Below are 22,864 nucleotides of genomic sequence, written 5' to 3'. Positions count from 1 at the left end.
TCCTGATCGATGTTGAAAGAGTGACACTCCCCACACACTCTGACATTTTTTACAGATGTTTCTGAGCACGATCGTTATTAATCCCCCACACTACACACACCACACAGGTTCAGATCACACACCGACACACACCCTGCTCCTGAGAACCAGCTTACATCGCGAGAGCAGGCGGGAGTTTCTCCTGAACCGGACGTAAACACACCCGGCGGACGGCAGTGGGACCATCACCTCGCCCGGCTCTGACTGGACTTCACACCCGAGAGTCATGTCCACACACACTACAGGACCCTGAGGTGTAAATATTCACCATGTTTCATATTCACGATTCACACGGGGAGAGTATCCGAGGAGTAAAATGTCGGGAATTAGATCGGTCCGGGATTAACTCCCTAAACTCCGCTATGTAGAGAGTTACAGATGTAGAGTGAGAGTCACTCACTCACTCACACCCTCCTTCACACAGACACTTACTCTCTCATCCAGTCATTCACACACACCCTCACTCAGCCACTCACACTCTCATCCAGTCACTCACACACACTCACTCAGCCACTCACACTCTCACTCAGTCACTCACACACACTCACTCAGTCATTCACACACACCCTCACTCAGCCACTTACTCTCACCCAGCCACTCACACTCACTCAGCCACTCACACTCTCACTCAGTCATTCACACACACCCTCACTCAGCCACTCACACTCTCATCCAGTCACTCACACACACTCACTCAGCCACTCACACTCTCACTCAGCCACTCACACTCTCACCCAGTCACTCACACACACTCACTCAGCCACTCTCACTCTCACTCAGTCACTCACACAGTCATTCACACACACCCTCACTCAGCCACTTACTCTCACCCAGCCACTCACACTCACTCAGCCACTCACACTCTCACTCAGTCATTCACACACACCCTCACTCAGCCACTCACACTCTCACCCAGTCACTCACACACACTCACTCAGCCACTCACACTCTCACTCAGCCACTCACACTCTTACTCCGTCACTCACTCACACCCTCACAGACACTCACTCACCCACTGTCACTCACACTCTCACTCAGTCACTCACACTCTCACTCACTCAGCCACTCACACTCTCACTCCGTCACTCACTCACACCCTCACAGACACTCACTCACACCCTCACAGACACTCACTCACCCACTGTCACACACACCCTCACTCAGCCACTCACACTCTCACCCAGTCACTCACACACACTCACTCAGCCACTCACACTCTCACTCAGTCACTCACACTCTCACTCACTCAGCCACTCACACTCTCACTCCGTCACTCACTCACACCCTCACAGACACTCACTCACACCCTCACAGACACTCACTCACCCACTGTCACACACACCCTCACTCAGCCACTCACACTCTCACCCAGTCACTCACACACACTCACTCAGCCACTCACACTCTCACTCAGCCACTCACACTCTCACTCCGTCACTCACACACACCCTCACAGACACTCACTCACCCACTGTCATTCACTCACTCACTCACTCACTCACACACTCAATCACTCACAGACTCACTCAGTCACTCACTCACACACTCAGTCACTTACACACTCACTCACAGACTCACTCAAATCACTCACACACTCATTCACTCACTCAGTCACTCACTCACTCACTCACTCACTCACTCACTCACTCACTCACTCACAGACTCACACACTCACTCACACACTCACTCACAGACTCACTCACAGACTCACTCACTCACACACTCACTCAGTCACTCACACACTCACTCACAGACTCACACACTCACTCACACACTCACTCACAGACTCACTCACAGACTCACTCAGTCACTCACAGACTCAGACCGGATGATTGGAAATCGGATGCTCCTCATAATCTTGAGGCCTGGCTCTGATCTGATAAAGAAAAGGAGGAAAAAAGGATTTGAAAATTGTTCTGGAGCAAAACTCCAGCCTCCGACTGATTGGGCTCCAGCGGAACAGGATTATATAACAAAAAATATTACGGAAGGAGAATAGTGTGCAAGGATACCCACCCCAGCCCCCACACCATCCACCACCCTAGTCCTCCCTAAAAATAAAAGAGCCCTCAGGGGGCACTCATTTCCGACTGTTCTCTTTGCCCTGGAGCCAAAGGAAACAGCTCCTAAGCATCAGAGAAAACTAAAACAGGAAACTGTTTAAAACGGTCGCTCTCTCACAGGGGCTTTTACCACCAGCAGAGTCTCTACATTCACTTCACCTTTCCGTCTCACACAGGATCTCTACTGGTTTCTGCTCATTTGTCAAATTCAAAACGGAAGTAAAATCAACCAGGACAAGTCTGTGTCTGTTTCACTGAACCTCAGGTGTGTGTGTGTGTGTGTGACTGGGTGAGTGTGTGTGTGTGACTGGGTGAGTGTGTGTGTGACTGGGTGAGTGTGTGAAAGTGTCCACAGGTGTGTGTGTGTGTGTGAGTGACTGGGTGAGTGTGTGTAATGCTCTGTGCAGGATGTGTTCCTGTCTTATACCCAGTGATTATTACAGAAGTTGAATGAATGAATACAGAACAAACAGGTCCAAATAGATCAAACAGGTCCAAATAGATCAAACAGGTCCAAACCATGCACCCTTCAAGAGAAGGGTGCGAGAGTTATTTCATATTATTTTTATTTTTATTCACTTCTAGATGCATAAATCGAGCTCAGCTCGGGTCCCTGCATGAATACACAATCAGCCTGTATCCGTTTCTTTAAGGGGGTCTATAAATCCCCACCGGTACCGCCTTAAATAAGCACCGCGAGCTCATCACACAGCGAGGAAGATGCATTTTCCCGGTAATGAACGAGAGCATGTCTTATGATTAAATAACATGTAAATAAATCAAAGTGTCCAGTCACATAATGAAGTCTTCTGCGTTTCTCATTCTAAACTTTTATTGCTTCTCTCCAGTGCCACGTAAACAACAAACTCAATCACAGTCGGCCGTGAGGGCTTCGGACCCCCCGCTTGCTCTTCAGGAGGGGAGCAGCTTCGTGTCTGCTCAGAAACACTATTTACTTTAGCAAAACCGCTGCCTGCTGTAATCAGAGTGTCTCAGCTATTCACTCCCCAGTGCTCTCTCCACACCTTGTATCTGAAAAGGAAATTCCACAAAAATGTTTTAAACATTTCCTTCGTGATTAAACTGTGGAGATGTAAACAAAGCCCCTGTGAGTGTTTTTGTGATGTGACTAATAGCTGTTCATGGAAAGTGATAACTCCAAGATAAACCTGCAACATTAACGAAAAACACTGCAACATTAACAACCACCCGGAAAACGACCCAGAAAACACTGCAACATTAACAACCACCCGGAAAACGACCCAGAAAACACTGCAACATTAACAACCACCCGGAAAACGACCCAGAAAACACTGCAACATTAACAACCACCTGGAAAACACAGCAACACTAATAACCACCTGGAAAACACAGCAGCACTCACAACCACCCGGAAAACAACTCAGAAAACACAGTAACACTAATAACCACCTGGAAAACACAGCAACACTAACAAGCTCCCAGAAAACACAGCAACACTAACAACCACATGGAAAACAATGGACGAGAAACATATTAACAACCACCTTCTTTAAAATAATAACACCTATGAACAACTTTGCAATCAGTGGCAATAACACGGCAACAGTCTCTCATTAAACAAGGACACAGCAGCTGCCTAGTAACAACTTAGCAACAACATTAAATGCAATTGCAACCGCCAAGTAACCACATGGGATACAAAAACATCTTGAACATCTTGTAAAACACCTGGGATACACCACAATGGCATTAAGCAACACTTTAGCAACCACTTGTGACAGTATAGCGACAGACAAGCATCTCCTTAGCAACCACCTTGGACAGCATAGCAACAGCCAAGCATCTCGTTAGCAACCACCTGTGACAACATAGCGGCGGCCCAGTATCTCCTTAGCAACCACACTGGACAGCATAGTAACCACCTAGAACAACAAAGCAATGGCTGAGCAACACCTTAGCAACAACCTGGGACAACATAGCGATGATACAGCATTTACTTAGCAACCAAGTGAAGAGAGAGCCTAGCAACCACCTGGAACTCCTCAAAGAAACACTATGAGCGTTTCTCTTTAATTTAAACTGAAGTATGTGAACAGGTCATTTCAGGTGTATGACTCTGCCAATAGGATTTAACGACTCTGAATAATTAATTCTGTGTGTTTACTGAGGTCTGGCCTTTTACATAAGCTTCAAACAGGAATCGAGTGTTTTTATGGATGTGAATGACCTCAGCTGAAAGATCAATGCACAGTGTTTGTGAAAGTGAAAACTTCCCGCGGCTAACGTCCTTCGCCGGAGTCCCCCGAGCCGCGAGAACGCCGTTCCTGCGCACGGAGCGGAGATTAAGAGGTGGAGGGTGAATATTTATAGACTCCGGCGCCGAGGTGCTCTCCGCTCCAACACTACGTCTATAAAACAGGGCGAAAAATCAGCGCATTACTGCACCTTCACATGCTGACCATCTACTGGTCATCCATTATTCATCCTCACATTCGCACAGCACCAGCACAGCCTTCTGCAGCGTTACTTAGAGCCCTACTGAATCTCTCCATTCCTCCCTCGCTCTCTCTCTCTCTCCCCTCTCCTTCCCTATCTCACTCTCTATTTTCGTGTTTTTTCTCATCTCTCGTGTTTCTTCACTTTATAGTCACTCGCTCTCTGCTTCACCTTTTCCTCTCATCATTCTCTCTAATGTTTCCTTTCCTCTCTCTGTCTCTCTCTCTATTGCCCTTATTGCCTGTCTCTATCATTTCTTTCCTTACTTTATCTTCATTCATCTCACTCTCTCTGCTAACACACATTCTTCCTCTACTGTCATATTTCCTTTTTTTAACTCTCCTTTTTATGCTTTATTCTCTGCTTGTGCTCCCTCTCTCTCCCTCTCTCTCTTTCTCTCTCTCTCTCTCTCTCACACACACACACACACTCACTGAACTACATGAAGTCATAATGTAACTCTACCTTTACTGGCCACTAAACAATGTGTCACGCAGGCGCCCACGCTGCTCCGCTCCAGAGAGAGGGTGTTAAAACTGAGTGATGTTTGGACACTTCCAGCAGATTCCTCCGAGAGACGAACGCAAATAAAACTCAACTGCAGCACGGCTAGCTCGAATGCAGCACGACTAACTCAACTGCAACGTGACTTTTTCAGCTGCGACATGATTAATTAAACTGCAGCATGAATAACTCGACTGCAACATGAATAACTCGACTATATGACTGTAACACAAAGAACACGAGCGCCACATGACTGCAGTTGGTCTAACTCAACTGCAACATGGCTGCAACACGACCAACTCAACTGCAGCTTGACTGCAACCCAAATAACTCGACTGCAAGTCAACTGCAGCACAGCTAACTTGACTGCAAACCCAACTAACTCGACTGCTACATTCACCCGCAACACGACAAATTCAACTGCAACATGACTGTACCAAATGAACATGGCTTACCCTAACACAACAGTGACTGAACAGTATCCAGAGGCACGACTGCAATGCAATGTGACTGAAACACGACTTCAACATGACGAGATTAACTTGACTGCTACATCTGAAACATGACAACAACCCAACTGCAACTCGACTGGGTCACAAAGTCCACTCCATCTCGCCCTGAGTGCAGAAAATGAACAGCCGTGGAGAGCTTGTGAAGAGTGACAACGTCTCAGACGCCCTGTGCCGAGTCCAAGCCAGCACTAATTTGTTCTAAATTAATTATGCAACCATCACTTCAAAAATTAAGCCAAATTTATATTCATATTGTTATCAAAGTATTTAGTATAAATACAGAGGTATTATTTTTTTTGCCATAGTGCAGCTGCTCCACTTTATACTAAGCTCACACAGTCACAATACCAATACTCTGTCAGTATCGAGTAGCCCTCAGGGAGTGAACTGAAATCACTGCAGTGTTCAGAGACCACAGCCTGCAGCGTGACAGCAACTTTATAACGTGGAGTCACACTCATAAATACAGAGCATGAGAGAGAGAGAGAGAGAGAGAGAGAGAGAGAGAGAGAGAGCCCACATATAGTGAGATTGAATAAGACAGATGGAGGGAGAGAGTGAGATAGGGAGAGAGGGAGCACAGAATGTGCACAGATAGGGATGGAGAGAGAGAGAGAGAGAGAGAGGGAGAGAGAGAGAGAGGGAAAGAGAGAGAGGGAGGCAGAAATTGAATAAGGTCTGATTTCTCTATCGACTGAGGAAACGTCCAGTGAAACCGATGATGCTGCACTTATGGAAAAGAGAGAATCACAATAACACAGCGCTAACATGCTAACGCTAGTGGCTGTATATCAATATCTCTCTCTCTCTCTCTCTCGGCCTTGGACCCCGTCAGTCTTTCTGAGGATGGGTTTATGAAGCTCTCACTCAGACGTGAAATACGATCCTCGAAGGCTCCTCGTAAATTTGCACTGAGTGAATTTTGTCATTAACCGCCAGTCGCTAACAGTCGACTTCACCCAGCACACGAGGAACACACACGTTAAAGCAGCGATGAGTACATTGCATCTCAGAGACGTATCAGACATTTAAGAAGGTGATTATTTATCCTTTTCACTGTCTGTCAGTAATGTAATGAAGGTGAAGAATCAAGCTGCTTTGTTGTCCCTGAATGTATCTGTTTATGCTCCACAGAGCGGGTCTCCTACACTGGGGCAGTCTGATTTATAACATGGTTAAGTGCAGAATCTCTGACTCCTCCAGGCCACTAGGTGTCAGTGTATAACAGCTGATTTAGAAGAATCTGCTCCTTTAAAGGTAATGTTCCTGATTTTACATTAAAACATGTTTCATAAAATTCAGAGAAATTTTCCTCACCATTTGCTGCTTTCTCTCTGTTTGTGCTGGAATAAGCTCCAGTGTTTGTACACAGCCCTAGCTCCGTAAATGGAAAATAAAGTGTTTCGTTCTCTCTCTATCTCTCAAAGTGGAACTGACTCTAAATTCAGGAGAGTGCCAACTGCATGAAAGTAAACACAGAGCGAAAGTGCTACAAAACTAAACAGCTCGAGTTACACGAGTTTCTGTGGGAATTCAAACAGTGAATAAAAACTTACACTTCAGACAAGTTACACTTTAGACACCAACAAGACACAGTTACTTTTCACTCACACACACCCTTCCACATTAAATGATGCAGAGCTACTTAATGAACACAGACAGAGGAGCGAGTTTGTTTTGCTATGAAAACAATAGTTCCCCAGAATCATTTACACTGCTTTTAAAGCAGTAGAGGTCTCGCTGTGGTGCAGACTCTGATCCAAATACAAAAACAATCAAGAACTGTTGCCAAAACACAACCTTCCAAGTCCGGATCAGAACCGAGGTCTGAACCTGGACACGAGACCGAGGATGTTCTGTCCGAGTGCACCCCAAACCCAAGATCTGCAGCGGAGAGAGGCACCGAGCCGGAGTGTTCCCGTTCCCGACCGAGAGCCAGCTCCTTACCTTAGCAGCAACGGAGGAGTTGGGTTTCTCCAGCAAGTCCCAGAGCTTCTTCCTCTTCTCGGAGCAGCAGGTGTTGTCAAACTCCCCGTCCCCGTCCCTCTCCCGCAGCGTCTCTGCCTCACGCCGCAGCTCCTCGTTCATCTGCTCCTTCTTCTGGTGGTAGCGCGCCTGGCAGCAGGACTCCAGGTAGATCTCGTCTATGCCCCAGTAGTCGAGCTCCTGGCCAAAGGAGAGGGCACACATCTCCTCCATCATGTGCAGCTTCCCCGTCCGGTAGAAGTTGAGGATGGAGGTGAAGGCACCCGGGTGGCGGTCGAAGAAAAACTCATTCTCGTGGAGGCTGTAGTCATCACACACCTCCATCAGCGACTCGTGCGTGTTGCAGTCGCGCAGCTTCCCCAGCCGCGTCCTCGGCAGACGGTCCAGCGTCCGCCACAGAACCTCGTGGTTCAGCCCACCCACGTTTATCCGCACCCGCCTCGAGCGCGCCTTCGTCCGGATTATTTCGATCGGCTCCGGAGGAAGGGACGAGCTGGAGTGAGCACTGGACTTGGGGACGCCCAGACCGCCCAGACTGGCCTTGTCCGACATCTTCTACTCAGGGATAGGCAATAAATATAACGAGCAGGAATACCTAATAAATGATGATGATGATGAAGATGATGAGAGAGAATTATGTCGGATCCTCTTTAGACAAATCCCTCCATGGCTGCAGATGAGAGGAGAGAGGGAGAAGGAGAGAGAGAGAGAGAGAGTGGGAGATGTTAGAAGTCATTAATAATAAACATCTGTATTGTTCCTAAGCTGCTGCTGTAAATGAGATAATGTTGTTATTGACCTGCCAGGTCAAATTATATATTTAATATATAACCTATATTTCCATTATTCCATTACCCCATTCCATTATTAATTTAATCTATTTATCCATATGCACACAAACACACACACACACACACATATACATATATATATGTGTGTGTGTGTGTATTACAGGTGAATATTGTTGTTATTACTTGCAGTTAACATAAACATGTTACACAACATAAAATTAAATTGTGCCTCCACATTTAACGCATAAACACACACACACACATACACACCCCAAGTTGATTAAACCAGTGGCATTCCAGTCCCATGCTTTCTTCCCTAAACTTTAGACCACGGTTCCTCATCTTTCCATATCATTAATCTTCTCATTTTTATATTTCAATTGTTAAAAATGACACAAATTTTATAAATAGTTCTACGTCACCACAAATGTATACATTATAAATAATAAATATCAGAGTAATTCCACATTTCCCAGTCCTGATTTAACCCTTAAAACTTTTAAAGACTTTTGGTGCAGTCATTTTATTTTTCTAATATAAAAGAACAACACATAACACCTCTTCTTCTTTTTTTGTTTTTACTGATTTTAATATTTAACATATCTCAATATTAATATTGCATTTATGATCTGAGAGATTCAGGGGGGTTTCTAATGGTATACAGCTGTTAAATATCAGACATAAATATGTAAAGCTCATTATTGTAAATACAGTGAGAACCTAATGAAGCCTTGTCCAAACATTTTAAAGCCCATTTTAAACAGGACTCCAGACTCTCCCCGGGGAAGAGACAGGGAGATTATCCTGAGACCTGAGAGTGTTTCTCTTCGTCCTGTGAGTGCAGTTCTGCTGTGATTCTCCTCTGGACGGCACAGAGAGTTCCTCCTGATCTTATTTTAAGTCTGATCCTGGAACTGCTGTGTTTATTTCTCTGCTCCATCTGCCTCTCGCTGTAAAACCTGCCGCTGACGATCACAGTGAAATTACGTAAGAAACATCACAGCCCTCAGAACAAAATGTTGCATCTGATTTTTTAAAATCCAAGTGTTTACATCACATTTTCCCACAAATCAAATTCAGTCAACTATTGCTCACATCCAACACCAAAACCCAAACAAACCACAACTAATCACATCAAACTCAAACAAACCACATCAAACCTGAACAAACCACATCAAACCCAAACAAACCCCAACATCAAACTCAAACAAACCCCAACATCAAACTCAAACAAACCCCAACATCAAACTCAAACAAACCCCAACATCAAACTCAAACAAACCCCAACATCAAACTCAAACAAACCACATCAAACCCAAACAAACCCCAACATCAAACTCAAACAAACCCCTACATCAAACTCAAACAAACCCCAACATCAAACCCAACAAACCCCAACAAACCACATCAAACCTGATCAAACCACATCAAACCCAAACAAACCCCAACATCAAACTCAAACAAACCCCAACATCAAACCCAAACAAACCCCAACATCAAACTCAAACAAACCACATCAAACCCAAACAAACCCCAACATCAAACCCAAACAAACCCCAACATCAAACTCAAACAAACCACATCAAACCCGAACAAACCACATCCAACCACAACTAAGCACATCAAACCCAAAAAACACATCCCACAACTCCTCAAAAAACCCACAATCCACATCAAACCTCATCAAACCCAAACAAACCACATCAAACCAAAGCAAACCATATCAAACCCCAACTTAACCACATCAGACCCATAACCCACCACATGTAAACCTAACCAAACCTAAAATTACCCACACTGATCTGAATTTATCTCTGAAAATCCATAAACAGATGTAAACCTAATCTACACCAAATTAAAACAAACACAACACACACTAACGTTCTAGAACTAAGGTCCTTTTAGGGTCCTAAAAGAACCTTAGACCAATCCAAACCAAGCTTAAACAAATCCAAAACTAAACCAAGTCTAAACCAACCAAATCAAACCAAACCTAAACCACAGACCAAACTATAAAACCTGGTCTAAACCAAACCAAACCAAACCAACCTTTCCTAAACTAATCGAACCTTAACTAAACCTAAATTCAACAAACCAAACCCTAGCTGAAATAGATTAATATTAACTAAACTAATCTAAGACTAAACTAAAAGAGACCAAACTGAATCTAATCTAAACTAAGCCTGACCCGCGGCTCGGTTCTGAGGGTCGGTTCGGTGCTGTTCTATCAGCGCGTGCCAACACAATCCGGAATAAACCCGAGCTGATCTAAAATAAACCAGAACCCAAACCCAAATAATCCCAACACACCCTCCACAGCACTCTCCCTGCCCTCAGAGAGTAGCGCAGAGCCTCCAACACCGACCCGAACCAGAACCCAGAGCCCGGCTCCGGCACCTTATCGCCGCGGGGGGGTTACACACAGCGTACGAGCCTCCAGAGCCTTTAAAACCGGGCACAACACAACACACACCGCTAATACCGAGGCTAGAACATTCAGGATATATATTACCGAGGCTATAACACCGAGGCTATACACGGTTTAGTGACTGCAGGAGCCCAGAGAACTTCCACTGAACTGTTGCGCGTTCTCTCTCTCTCTTTCCCTAACGATCCCATCCCTATCCTATCTCCCCGTTTCCACCTTAAATACTGCAGCAGTTGCGTTCTGCCGCCACTGCTGTACTGTTTATTCTAGAATGGGTAAATATTCACTTTATATTCCACCTTAAATTCCCCCTTACCTCACACTCCGTCCTCTCCACCGCGTCCCACATTCTCATCAGCAGCTCCTCACAGTCTCACCAGCACCGACTAAGCCCCGCCCCCAGAGAGAGAGAGAGAGAGAGAGAGAGAGAGAGAGAGAGAGAGGCCACCCACTGATTATTACTGATAGTAGTTAGTTTTATTACATTATAACGATATTATAAATAATATTATTTAAATCTGTTTTATTTACGTATTTAATTATGATTTTTTTCATCATTTCTATGCACTGTTCATTTTTTTCATAGTTTATTGCTTTGACAACAGAGTATCTTCACAATACTCCACCACTGAACTGAAACAAACTTTATTAAATAAAGTATCTATCTATCTATCTAAAACAGAACCGAACCGAACTGAGAGAGAGAGTGCGTGTGAGAGGGAAGAGTTAGAGATAGGGAGCGTATGAGTGTGTGTGTGTGTGAGAGAGAGAGAGTGTTTGTGAGAAAGTGTGTGTGTGTGTGTGAGAGAGGGAGAGAGAGTGTAAGAGAGAGACAGTGTGTGTGTGTGTGTGAGAGAGAGAGAGAGAGAGAGAGCGGCAGTGTGTGTGTGTGTGAGAGAGAGAGAGAGAGAGAGCGGCAGTGTGTGTGTGTGTGTGTGAGAGAGAGAGAGAGAGGGGGAGGAGCTACATCTCAGAAGCGAAAGCCTAATTGGATTGTTGAGTGAAGGATGAAGATGAGGAGGATAGAGTCTCACCTGAGTTAGAGGTAACACATCTGCTCCTCAGGTGTAATGTGATGCCTCTATAACAGTGAGGATAATGTTATAGTGAAAGTATATGAGAGGTTCTCTGTGTCACTCTCCCTCTCCCTCTCTCTCTCTCAGGATTTTTTTCATCTCCCTATTTTGGGAGACAAGGGGAATGGGGGCAGTTTCCAGTCCTGACAGACCAGGGTCTATGCGTCAGGAAATGTGTGGATGGCAGTGCAGATGGTGGGAGTTAGCACATTCATTCAGTCATTGTCTGTAACCCTTATCCAGTTCAGGGTCACGATGGGTCCGAAGCCTACCCGGAATCACTGGGCACAAGGCAGGAACACACCCTGGAGGGGACGCCAGTCTTTCACAGGGCAACACACACTCACACCTACATAGCAGCATTGGTGAAGACCTCCAGCTGGTAGCTTGGACAGTAAGGAGATACTGGGCCAGTGTGTATTGTGGTTTAGGGTCAGGAAGCAGGTCAGTCTGGGGTTTGTACAGTGTTCCAGGGAAGTGGTTTGGCATTGTTTAATAATTTGGTTTTGAGGAAACAGTGCTGGTCAGAGAGTTTGGGAGGCTAAGGGTTAATGAGTTAGGGTTAATTAGTCTCTGAACAAGCCAACTCTCTCCTCTCCCTCAGAGAGCCAGCAAAGGAGCTATTGTAACAGAATCAGTGGTTAGTGTTCTCCTCTGAGCGTGTTGAGGAGCTCTTGGCTGGATGATTTAAGGAGGTAGACCGCTCTGATCGATGAGTGATGTTGTGTGTGTGTGAGCCGTGTTCCTGTGCTCTGTGGTGTGTATGTTTTACTCCCGTTGGTGTCTGAAAGTCTGGATGAGGCGTAATTAGCAAATCTTCCTCCGGAGCTGGAGCCGGAGCCGGGAGACGCAGCGGAGGTGGGGCTTTGTAAAGGAATTAAACTGCAATAAAGACGATTTCTGTCTCATTTACAAACAACAACTGAGGACTTACAGCAGCTTTAAGACTCATTACATTACCCATCATTCCCAGAGTAAATACACAAACAGTGTCTGGCCACAGGTCAGCGCCGCAGAACCAGGTCAGCATCATCACTGAGCTCCGTGTCCTCTGTCCATGGTCCGTCTCTGTTCCTCTTCCCTGTGTGTGTAGTTCTGGTGCTGATTCAGAGACAGAAGGACAGAGGGGTCCACTACTAACTTCCTGTTTTGAGAGACGCTGGACGTTCTGAGACTGTCCCCTGACCACAGCCTGAATCAACTATAAGAGCTCATATGTTTGGACTGAGATTTGTACTGCAGTTAATAATGCTTTAAGGAAATAGAGCACATGGGCCCTTTAACGTGTAGTGTGTAAATTACACTGTGTGTGTGTGTGTGTGTGGACATGAACACAAATAACAAGCAGAAAATAAACCACACTCCCGTCAGACATCGATTTTCACTCATGTGCCACATTTATTAATCCTGTTTACAGTGAGTAGTGCCAGGTGTTTTCACTGTGTTTAGAGTTTCAGTGTGTTTTCGGTGTGTTTAGAGTGTTAGCAGTGTGTTTAGAGTGTATTCTGTGCATTTAGTGTTTATTTTGCCTGAATCTTTTGTGTATTTATTCTGTACATACTGTGTATTTAGTGTGTATACAGAGAAGTGTGTATTTGTTGTGTATTTAAAGGGCCGGTGTGTGAATGATAACTGGATCGGTGAACTTTAATTATGCGAGATAAGAGAGCTTAAATTATAATTTTGTGGCAGAACACCCTGCGTTTCCAGGACTACAAAAACAGTTTGAGAAGGTATTTATTTAATACTGAGTATTATGTAGGCATGTGTGTGTGTGTGTGTGTGTATGTGTGGGCAGTTACCATGGAAACGCATATCTGCACCAATAATGTTTTGGCTCAGCAGAACTCTGGGAGCCAATATTACACAATATTATTAATAGGAGTGATTAGACACTTCTGGGAATGTGTGTGTGTGTGCAATTATTTTCCCCTATGCATGCATTCTGAATGCATGCATTAGTACATGCACACCTTAAAGTTAGTGTTTGTTTTGTGTGTGCAGTGCATGTACAGTATGCATCCACATGCTAGTGTGTCTGTGTGTATGTGTGTGTGTGTGGGTGGATTTCTAAAGTGGCAGCAGTGTGAGAGGATTCATCTCAGTCGAACAGCAGAGCGAGTGTTTGCTGCACTTTATGCCTTGGGTTTATTTTTCTCTCGTGTCCAAACTAAATGTTCCACTTGTCCCTCCTCTAACTCTCCGCAACCACTCTCCTTCCTCTCTGAACACTGCACACACGCTCTGAAAAAAACCCCATAAATGTACTAAACTCTCACTCGGGTGGAACCCTCAAGAGAATGCCTTTAGCATCTTCAGTTCCAGTGCAGCTTCCACACACATCACCCGGACTGCAGGGTTTACAGAGCAGTGTACAGAGCTATTCCTGTCCGACTCTCTTAGAATTTCTCACTCTGTCTGCATTTCTGCTGAATTTTTGTCAGAGACATCCATCCTGATCCGACTCTGATCTGAGAAGGACATACTGGACCTCTGACAGAACCAGGAAGACAATGCAGTAGAAAATTTTATTGCTCGTATGTTTCTCTGTAATGACTCAGAATACATAAGAGTACATACATAGGAAAAAATATGAGACATGAGATACGAGAGAAACAAAGGAGATAAAGAAGAGAGTAGGATTTTTTCATGTGGCAAATTTGATCACACAGCAACCACCTGGGACACCATAGCATCATCTAGCAACACACTATAGCAACTACCTGAGATGCCATAGCCACACTGTAGCAACAACCAAAGCAATAATGGAATACCATAGTAATCATTTAGCAATAGCCTTAACATACCCTAGCAACCCCCTGGTATACCACATCCACTCCCTAGTAACACCCTAGCAACCACTTGGGATACCACAGCCACACACTAGCAACACCCTAGTAACCACTTGGGATACCACAGCCACACCCTAGCAACACCCTAACAACCACCTTGTATACTACAACCACATCCTAGCAACTACTTGTGATACCTCAGTCATAACCAAGCAATACCCTAACAAGCACCACTGACACCACAGCCACATTGTAGCAATATCCTAGCATCCACCTGTGATACCACAGCCACAGCTTAGCAACCACCTGGGATACCACAGCTATCAAAAATCCTAACTTCCTTCCTTCCTTTTTTTTTTTTACAGGAAAATGAAGCTGGTTGTGATTCTAAGAACAATGTCCTGAGAGAGTTTTGTTCCGAACTGAAAGTCTGTCCAGTTTGAGTTAATCAGGTTTATGATTTGTGATAAACAGCGTGAGTCCACCTTCTCGTGGCACTGTGCTCATTGCCAGGAATGTGTTTTCTTTTTCCCCTGACATTGAAAAATGGACATCAGTCTTAACAGTTTTGACTGGGAATTAAATCAATTCTTCTTGCACAGTGTTGTATAAATATTGTGTGTAGAGGTGTATATGGTAATGATGCTAATGGAGTTGGTAAATATGACAGTGTCTCCATGGATTTGTGGCTCTATGGCAGGGTTTAGACCATCAGACATCAGCAATGTTTATTAGCCGTGGCAGGGCATTATGGGATGGAGTGAGCCAAGGCTATAATTTTAGCGAGGAGCAGTTTGGTTAAATTATAATAATGAGTTCAATCGATGTCGAGCTCTTCGCTAAAAATAGACACAGCTCTGGACGGGTGGCCATGGAGGAGTGTGTGTGAGCTGAGGTTGGGGGGAGGGGGGTGGGGGCGTGTAAACACACATCTGGACCTTTACACCAAATATCCATCAACTTTTGGCAAAGCTGGGAATACAGTTCAGTACACTGCCCCCTATTGGTCAGAGCAGGGTCAAAGCGAGAGCAAACTCTTCATCGTCTGAATCCTGATGTTCTCTTAGAGCATGGAAACAAGTAGAGATCTGAGCGCAGTTGAAGAATCAGCTTCAGTGGCTAAAATGAAGCTCCACCCACCTGAACCTCCTTTACATATAATTTACGTGAAGCACAAATTCATCCATGATTTTTTTTTCTGCTTTTGTTCACACAGTCTATATAATGTGACCTACCGTACTGTGCAAAAGTTTTAGGCTCACGCAAAAAATGAAGTAAAGATGACTTCAATAATTATGGAACTAAATCTTTGTTACTTGAAAGAAAAAGACAACAATGTGCAGTAAATATTAATAAAGAAAAGAAAGTCAGTATTATATGTGACGACCATTTTTTTAACTTAAATATGTTTATACAGTTTCATAAAGAAATTAGATGGTAGTTTTACTGAGTGTCTTGGAGAATGTGCCACAGTTCTTTTAAGAAGTTGGATTATCACACTTCTTTTTCCAGTCAAAAGACTTTGGAGCCTTCATTATGTTTTTTTTTTTTTTGTTTTTTTTTTAACGTAATCTTTTTTAATAAGTTGCTTTCTTTACAAGAAGACATACAACTATTATATTTTGTAACATTATTATTATTATTCGTAAAGTAAATCTAAAATGTTATTGTACTGACTCAATAATGCAGAATTCATAAAATAAATATCTATAACAGAATATAGGGTGCCTAAAACCGTACTGTACATCTGACATCAGTCTGAACAGATCACGCTCCTGAACTGACCCGAAAGCGCAAAAGTACATTGCTTCTGGCTTTGAAAAGAAGGAAATCTGTTTCAAACAAGGCACTGTAGTTTTGAATTAAAGGAACCGTCCCCGTGTTTTACTGCAGCACTGTATCACAAAATTGTTTTGCTGTGAAAGCAGTAGTTCTCCAAACTAATCTACACTGAGACTATACTGCTGTCAATATTTTACCAGAATAACTGGATTTTACTGGAGGATGGGTTGAGTTCAGTCCATCATTGATAGGTTATTGACAGAGAGACGGACCGGTCTGGAGAGACAGAGAGAGAGAGAGAGAGAGAGAGAGAGAGAGAGAGAGAGAGAGAGAGAGAGAGAGAGAGGCTTGTGGTCAATAGGACACAGTCTGACTCCGGTACATTTGCCCACTGGTTTATTTTTATCTCCTGCTGTGGACACTGCTGTTGTCCTTTAGCCTTTAGCAGCGTCCCCACCCGTCTTCTCATTCACACACCTGCCCTTTCTGATCATGTCATCAACATTTTGGGAACGCTGCCGTGGTCATGCTTCAGTTATGCAGCCAATGTCCACAACAACTGATGTCCAGGGCATTATTAGCACGCTAGCTTTTAGCACGTATCACTCCAAGGCCGCAGGGGTTTAAGCCGCCTTAGCTGAGGTACGGAAGGAGAGCCGTTCATCAGTTTATGCATTTGTCCTTTTCAGCTCAATAAAGTCTGAGCTGGTGAGAGTAAAGAAGATCAGCAAGAGCGACTGGAGTTGTCTATCACTGTGTAAAAGAAGCTAATCACTGCGTGTTTTGTTGGATGCACTGATATTGATTTTTATAAAAGAGCTTAAATAGGGGCTTTGAGCAGCTGTGGCTGCTGTTAGGGCTCCAGCATTACAAAATAAGAGTCTCTGTTGGCCTCAGGTATGTGGACACTAGACCATCACACTCATAGGAGATTTTAGAAGATCGCATTTTCAAAAACCATAGACATTTAAAGGGTGATTGTGACATAAAATAAATAAAAATTTTAGATATATTTATTTTAATATGTGAAGAAAACTGACAACAGCTTTAAGAAATCACACTGCAACAGGAAAACAGCAGATTAAACAACTAATTTAGATATATTTTATTAAAACAACTTATAAAGGGACCTGTAGGAAACAAACACACACACACAGTTTTTTCTGTTATTGTTTTGTTATTATTTCCCATTGCTCCAAGCAAAGGTTTGAAAGAAATTCAATCCATGGTTCATTTCATTTGAGTGAACTTTATCGCTCCAGGTTCTGAATCTTTATTCCAATTACAAACTACCCAACCAAACCTACACACACACACACACAGAGAAAAAAAAAAAAAAAAGAATCTGTCAGCCACCTCCCCACCGCTGCCGTCTCCTAATTACGGAGCAGAGAGGAGATGAATGGAGCTGGTGTAATGATGCCTGTGAAATAATGTGAAGAATTAATATTTCAGAGCATACACTCACAGAGCCAAAGGGCAGAATGCATTACAGCGAATGGAAATCTACTTCTGTCCAGTTATGAATGCTGAATTATATTTTCAGTTTCAGGACCTTGGCGTAGAGTTTGGGCTGCAATTATCGCTCTCATCTTTCCTCGAATCCTTCAAACTCAATATTACATATAGCCCTTAAACCAGGACGTCAAACACGACAGGAATTCTGTACGATTCACAACACGCCGTATTTATCCTGAAGACACGGGCTGCTCAGAGTGGGTTTATGAAGTTTAACTGATTCCAGCTGAGGGCAGAGGAATGAGTTACAGTTAATTAAGTACAGTTCTATCCTGAGTGTTAAGAGACATGTCTACTTACTGTATATAACATTATTGTAGTAATATTTTAGAGGTTTAGAGGGTCATTTACCTCCTTAATATATTTAGACTGGCTCATTTTAATGAAGGATTTGTTGACAGTTATTACACTGATCTCCAGGACACTAGGGGGCAGCAGAGTAGTGCTAACAGGAAATGAATATAATAGTAACGTCACTCTCAATTGTCTTCATCTTTCCTCAATGTCCAATCAAATCAGTGGACACACAAATGGATGACATCTGCAGAGTTTACACTGTTCACTGTCCAGCTTTAAAAGTGCAGTCTGGTGATTCCTCCACTGAGTCCTCTTCAAAGGCAACAGATGCACTAACCCTAACCCTAGGGGGAGCTAACCCGGTTTCCAACATGGACAACCCCGTGAGAAAGAAACCCATGAACACACACACACACATACATACATACATACATACATACATACATATATATATATATATATCCTTTAAAGGCACAGCTGTAATCTGATTTGCTCAGACCCCCTCGGTCTCCCTCCTGACTAAATTATTTTATATATTTCTGCTCGTCTGATTTGAATTGTGCATTCAGCTGGAGTCTCAGTTCAGGAGTTTCACTTCAGGATTTCAGACTGAATTACAAATGCAGGGGTCAGGTTCGGGAACGGGGGAACGCTGTTCTGCGCCGGTTTACTGTTTCTCCACAGGAGCTGGGGTTATTTACCTGTTGGGATCAGTATCTCGACAGACGTCCGAACAGCGTGTTTTACTGCGACTGAAACCCAACACTGCGCCCTACAGACCACAGGAAAAGGTCAGAGATATTAACTCCAGGCCAGAGGATTCCCTCACACACACACACAGAGAGAGAGAGAGAGAGAGAGAGAGAGAGAGAGAGAGAGAGAGAGAGAGAGATGGAAAAAACCCAGAGAAACCATAGGAAAGTGAAAGTGCCCCAAAAATATTTGTCCAACTTTTCTCCTGAACTCAATGGGTTAATCAGTAATGTGTTCCTACCCTCCTCTGAAAACTACATAGTGTAGTTTCTGAGGTGCTGAGCCCAGAGTAGCGACGACAGAGGCTCTATTCTCCTTATTACTATTACTACTATTCTCAGTGGAGCATCACAGTGATATTGACACTGGAATTTTAATGTAAAAATATTACATAGTGTTGCTTTAATCGTGGTGACACTGTGTCCACAACAACTGCAGCTTAGACCCAGAACTCAAAGGGGCAGCTGTAGACTTACAGACACTCTGTGGGTATAATTTTAAACCTGGTTGTGTTTGTAGCCGATGTTCCTCCAACGGTGGAGCCTCACTGTTATATAACTGCTGCAGATCTGAGAGAGATAGCAGGCCAAAACACACCAAGCCAATCAACACATCACTCCCATCTCCTCCAGTTTCTCCAGCTTCCTCCCACACAGCGCTGAAGAGCCTCTCTGAGCTCAGAGGAGAGGCAGGGAGCCCAAAACTCGCCCCCAGCTGGACAACACGGGGTACTGACACAGAAGGGGAGGACTTAAAGGAGCATTCACACCTTCTCACCACCTACAACTAGCAAACAATTATCTTCATTAAATATATTTATAAATATGATCAAAACACGCACAGAGACTTCTGCACTGTCGCGTCTTTCTGAAGTGCAGGCGCTTCTGAGGAAGTAGGACAAGGGAATTTGACCTCTGCATTTAACCCTTATGTGATAGATATCTCTCTCTCTCTCTCGTCATACACTAGTGATTAGGGGCAGTGAACACACACACACACTGGTTTTGCTATACTTGTAAAGACCTTCTACAGACATGATTACTATAGCTAATTAATGCTGCACCTAACTGTAAGCATAACGTCAGTAACCAAAAGTAAATATTTCCAGTTTAAGTTTTTACCAACAAAACACCAGCTGTTCAGGACAGCATATGTGTGAGGACAAACAAAATGTCCTAGCAATAGAACACAGTGTGACATCGTCCATACTTTTGAGGACAACGGGTCCTCACAAATATATATAAACACACAAACACAGACTAGTCACACAGTACTGATTCAGGGCAATCATACACACACACACACAAGTGATCAGTGCAGTGAACGCACAGTGGCAGGGAGCAGGTGGAGGTTAGGTACATTCCTCAAAGTCCCCTCAGCCTGTGAATGTTGAGGGAAAAAGACAGTGCCCCCCCCCCAACTACATTTTTCCTGACAGTCCATTCCTCTACGCTCATCTATCCTCCAGTTTTCTCCAAACCTGGCAGCTTTGGTCACTCTCTTCGTCTCACTATGGGCTCCGACTCCAGGGTCTTCACTCAGAACGTCTCAGAGGAGTCAAAACACCACTTTACAAGTCATTTATCCCAGACGTTAGCAGCTACGGAGGAAATGTTTAAACATACAGACATTATGAGAACAGCTGTCGGAGTAAATGACTCAAACTGTTCCTGATCTGATGGCTCTGTATCACACCGGTCATTATGGCCCACCGCTGCAGTGTTTATAGCGCTACAGGACACTGACCTCATCCTACACACACACACACACACACACACACATCAGTGAAGATGATGTAGTCAGCATCACACTGAACGTCTTCCTGCTGCAGCTGTGTTTACAGAGGTTTATACAGGCTCAGGTCCTGAAAGGGTTACGTAGACGGTATGAAAGCTTAAGGACACCTACAGTGAGCAAAGTTTGGACAATCTCTCTCTGGACAATCAGCGCTCTGCAAGGTTTAGTCCCTACTCGGCTTGCTCTGAACCATGAGAGAACAGCCACTAAATCAGGACCAGATTTAAGTTGTGGCGAAGCAGAAGGTTATATGTACACATACGTTTTGGGTAACATATAATTATAAATCGGGTGTCACGGTGGTGCAGCAGGTAGTGTTGCAGTCACACAGCTCCAGGGACCTGGAGGTTGTGGGTTCAAGTCCCGTTCCGGGTGACTGTCTATGAGGAGTGTGGTGTGTTCTCCCTGTGTCCGCGTGGGTTTTCTCCGGTTGACTGTCTGTGAGGAGTGTGGTGTGTTCTCTCTGTGTCCGCGTGGGTTTCCTCCGGGTGACTGTCTGTGAGGAGTGTGTTGTGTTCTCCCTGTGTCTGCATGGGTTTCCTCTGGGTGACTGTCTGTGAGGAGTGTTATTATTATTATTATTATCGTTACACTTATATAGCGCCTTTCTAGACACCCAAGGACGCTTTACAATCCACACTGCTCAGAACGCTCAATTCACACACACTGGCGAGAAGCGGCAGCCAAACGCGCACAGCGTACTCTCAACCAGAAACGACCGTCCACCTGGAGGACTGCATCGGGCACTAGGGTTTAACCCAGGACAGAGCGCCAATCCATATCTGGGCTCACACATACAGACATTCATTCACACACCAGGACAGGTATTAGAGAAGACAATTCACCTACCCTCCATGTTTTTGGACTGTGGGAGGAAACCGGAGCCCCCGGAGTAAACCCAGGGGAGAACATGGAAACTCCACCCAGATGGGACTTGAACCCAAGATCCCAGCGCTGGGAGGCGAACGTGCTAACCACCAAGCCACCGTGCCGCCCACTGCCCACTGTCTCACTGTCTGTGAGGAGTGTGGTGTGTTCTCCCTGTGTCTGCGTGGGTTTCCTCCGGGTGACTGTCTGTGAGGAGTGTGGTGTTTTCTCTCTGTGTCTGCGTGGGTTTTCTCTAGGTGACTGTCTGTGAGGAGTGTGGTGTGTTCTCCCTGTGTCTGCGTGGATTTCCTCCGAGCGCTCTGGTTTCCTCCCATGCTCCAAAAACACACGTTGGTAGGTGGACCGGTGTCTCAAAAGTGTCCTTAGGTATGAGTGTATGTGTGTGAGTGTGTGTCGCCCTGTGAAGGACTGGCTCCACCTCCAGGGTGTGTTCCTGCTTTGTGCCCAATGATTGCGGGTAGGCTCCGGACCCACCATGACCCTGAACTGGATATGGGTTACAGACAATAAATGAATGAATGAATGAATGAATCTAATTGAAAATTCAAACATTCTCCACTCTTTTGTCTTCTAAATCACAATAAAAAACTTACCATAAAACCACAATTGTCATTTTTAAGAAAAAAACTAAAACTAAAGTCTTTATTTGCTATGTTCATAATCTCTAACACTGAAATCTCCATCTGTAAATCATCTAAACCAAAACCCACATGTACTTGTGAATACAATATTGTCCCCAGGAACAGAACAAATCCATCACACTCTTCTGCAGCTCTTTTTCCTGATGGAGCTCATAACGAATGCAGCGCCCAATAAACACTTCACTCACCGTTTTCACACGGCTTCATATTTAGTTTTTTTTCTGAGTCACTTTCTGAAACTGAAAACTGTGCAGATTGTAACTAACGGTGTGGAACGTGCTCAGCGTGGTGGACAAGGGGCGGATCTGAAGGGTAAGGACAGGACGCCCTCATTTCTCTGAAGTGGTAACGGAGCTGCAGTGGGGTTAAATAAAACAAACCCTCCAATCACACAGAGGCTTTACTTTGAATCCCTCCGTAATAAAAGAACGACAGAGCGACAGAATAAAACCCCTCAGAGGATCTGTAATGGTAACCAAACCTCCACAGGTAATCCACACCTGTCAGGCACCCTGATCT

At 44.4% G+C, this 22,864-nt stretch overlaps 1 protein-coding gene across 1 annotated transcript in view; it reads right to left on the bottom strand.

Moving 5' to 3' along the window:
* kcnb2b (potassium voltage-gated channel subfamily B member 2b) overlaps window positions 1-11,144 on the bottom strand; it is a 77,190-nt gene extending 66,046 nt beyond the window's left edge. The window contains exons 1-2 of the mRNA XM_066668850.1: window positions 11,118-11,144; window positions 7,544-8,252 (exon numbers count right to left, since the gene is read on the bottom strand). Coding sequence (XP_066524947.1) covers window positions 7,544-8,134 — 591 coding nt within the window. The 5' untranslated portion in view covers window positions 8,135-8,252; window positions 11,118-11,144. The remainder of the gene's footprint in view (window positions 1-7,543; window positions 8,253-11,117) is intronic.
* Window positions 11,145-22,864: the final 11,720 nt, after the last annotated feature.

This window comes from Hoplias malabaricus, chromosome 1 (genome assembly GCF_029633855.1).
Source record: "Hoplias malabaricus isolate fHopMal1 chromosome 1, fHopMal1.hap1, whole genome shotgun sequence".
Lineage (NCBI taxonomy): Eukaryota > Metazoa > Chordata > Actinopteri > Characiformes > Erythrinidae > Hoplias > Hoplias malabaricus.
Note: the sequence above shows the minus strand (reverse complement) of the source record. Positions and strands in the feature narration are given on the sequence as shown.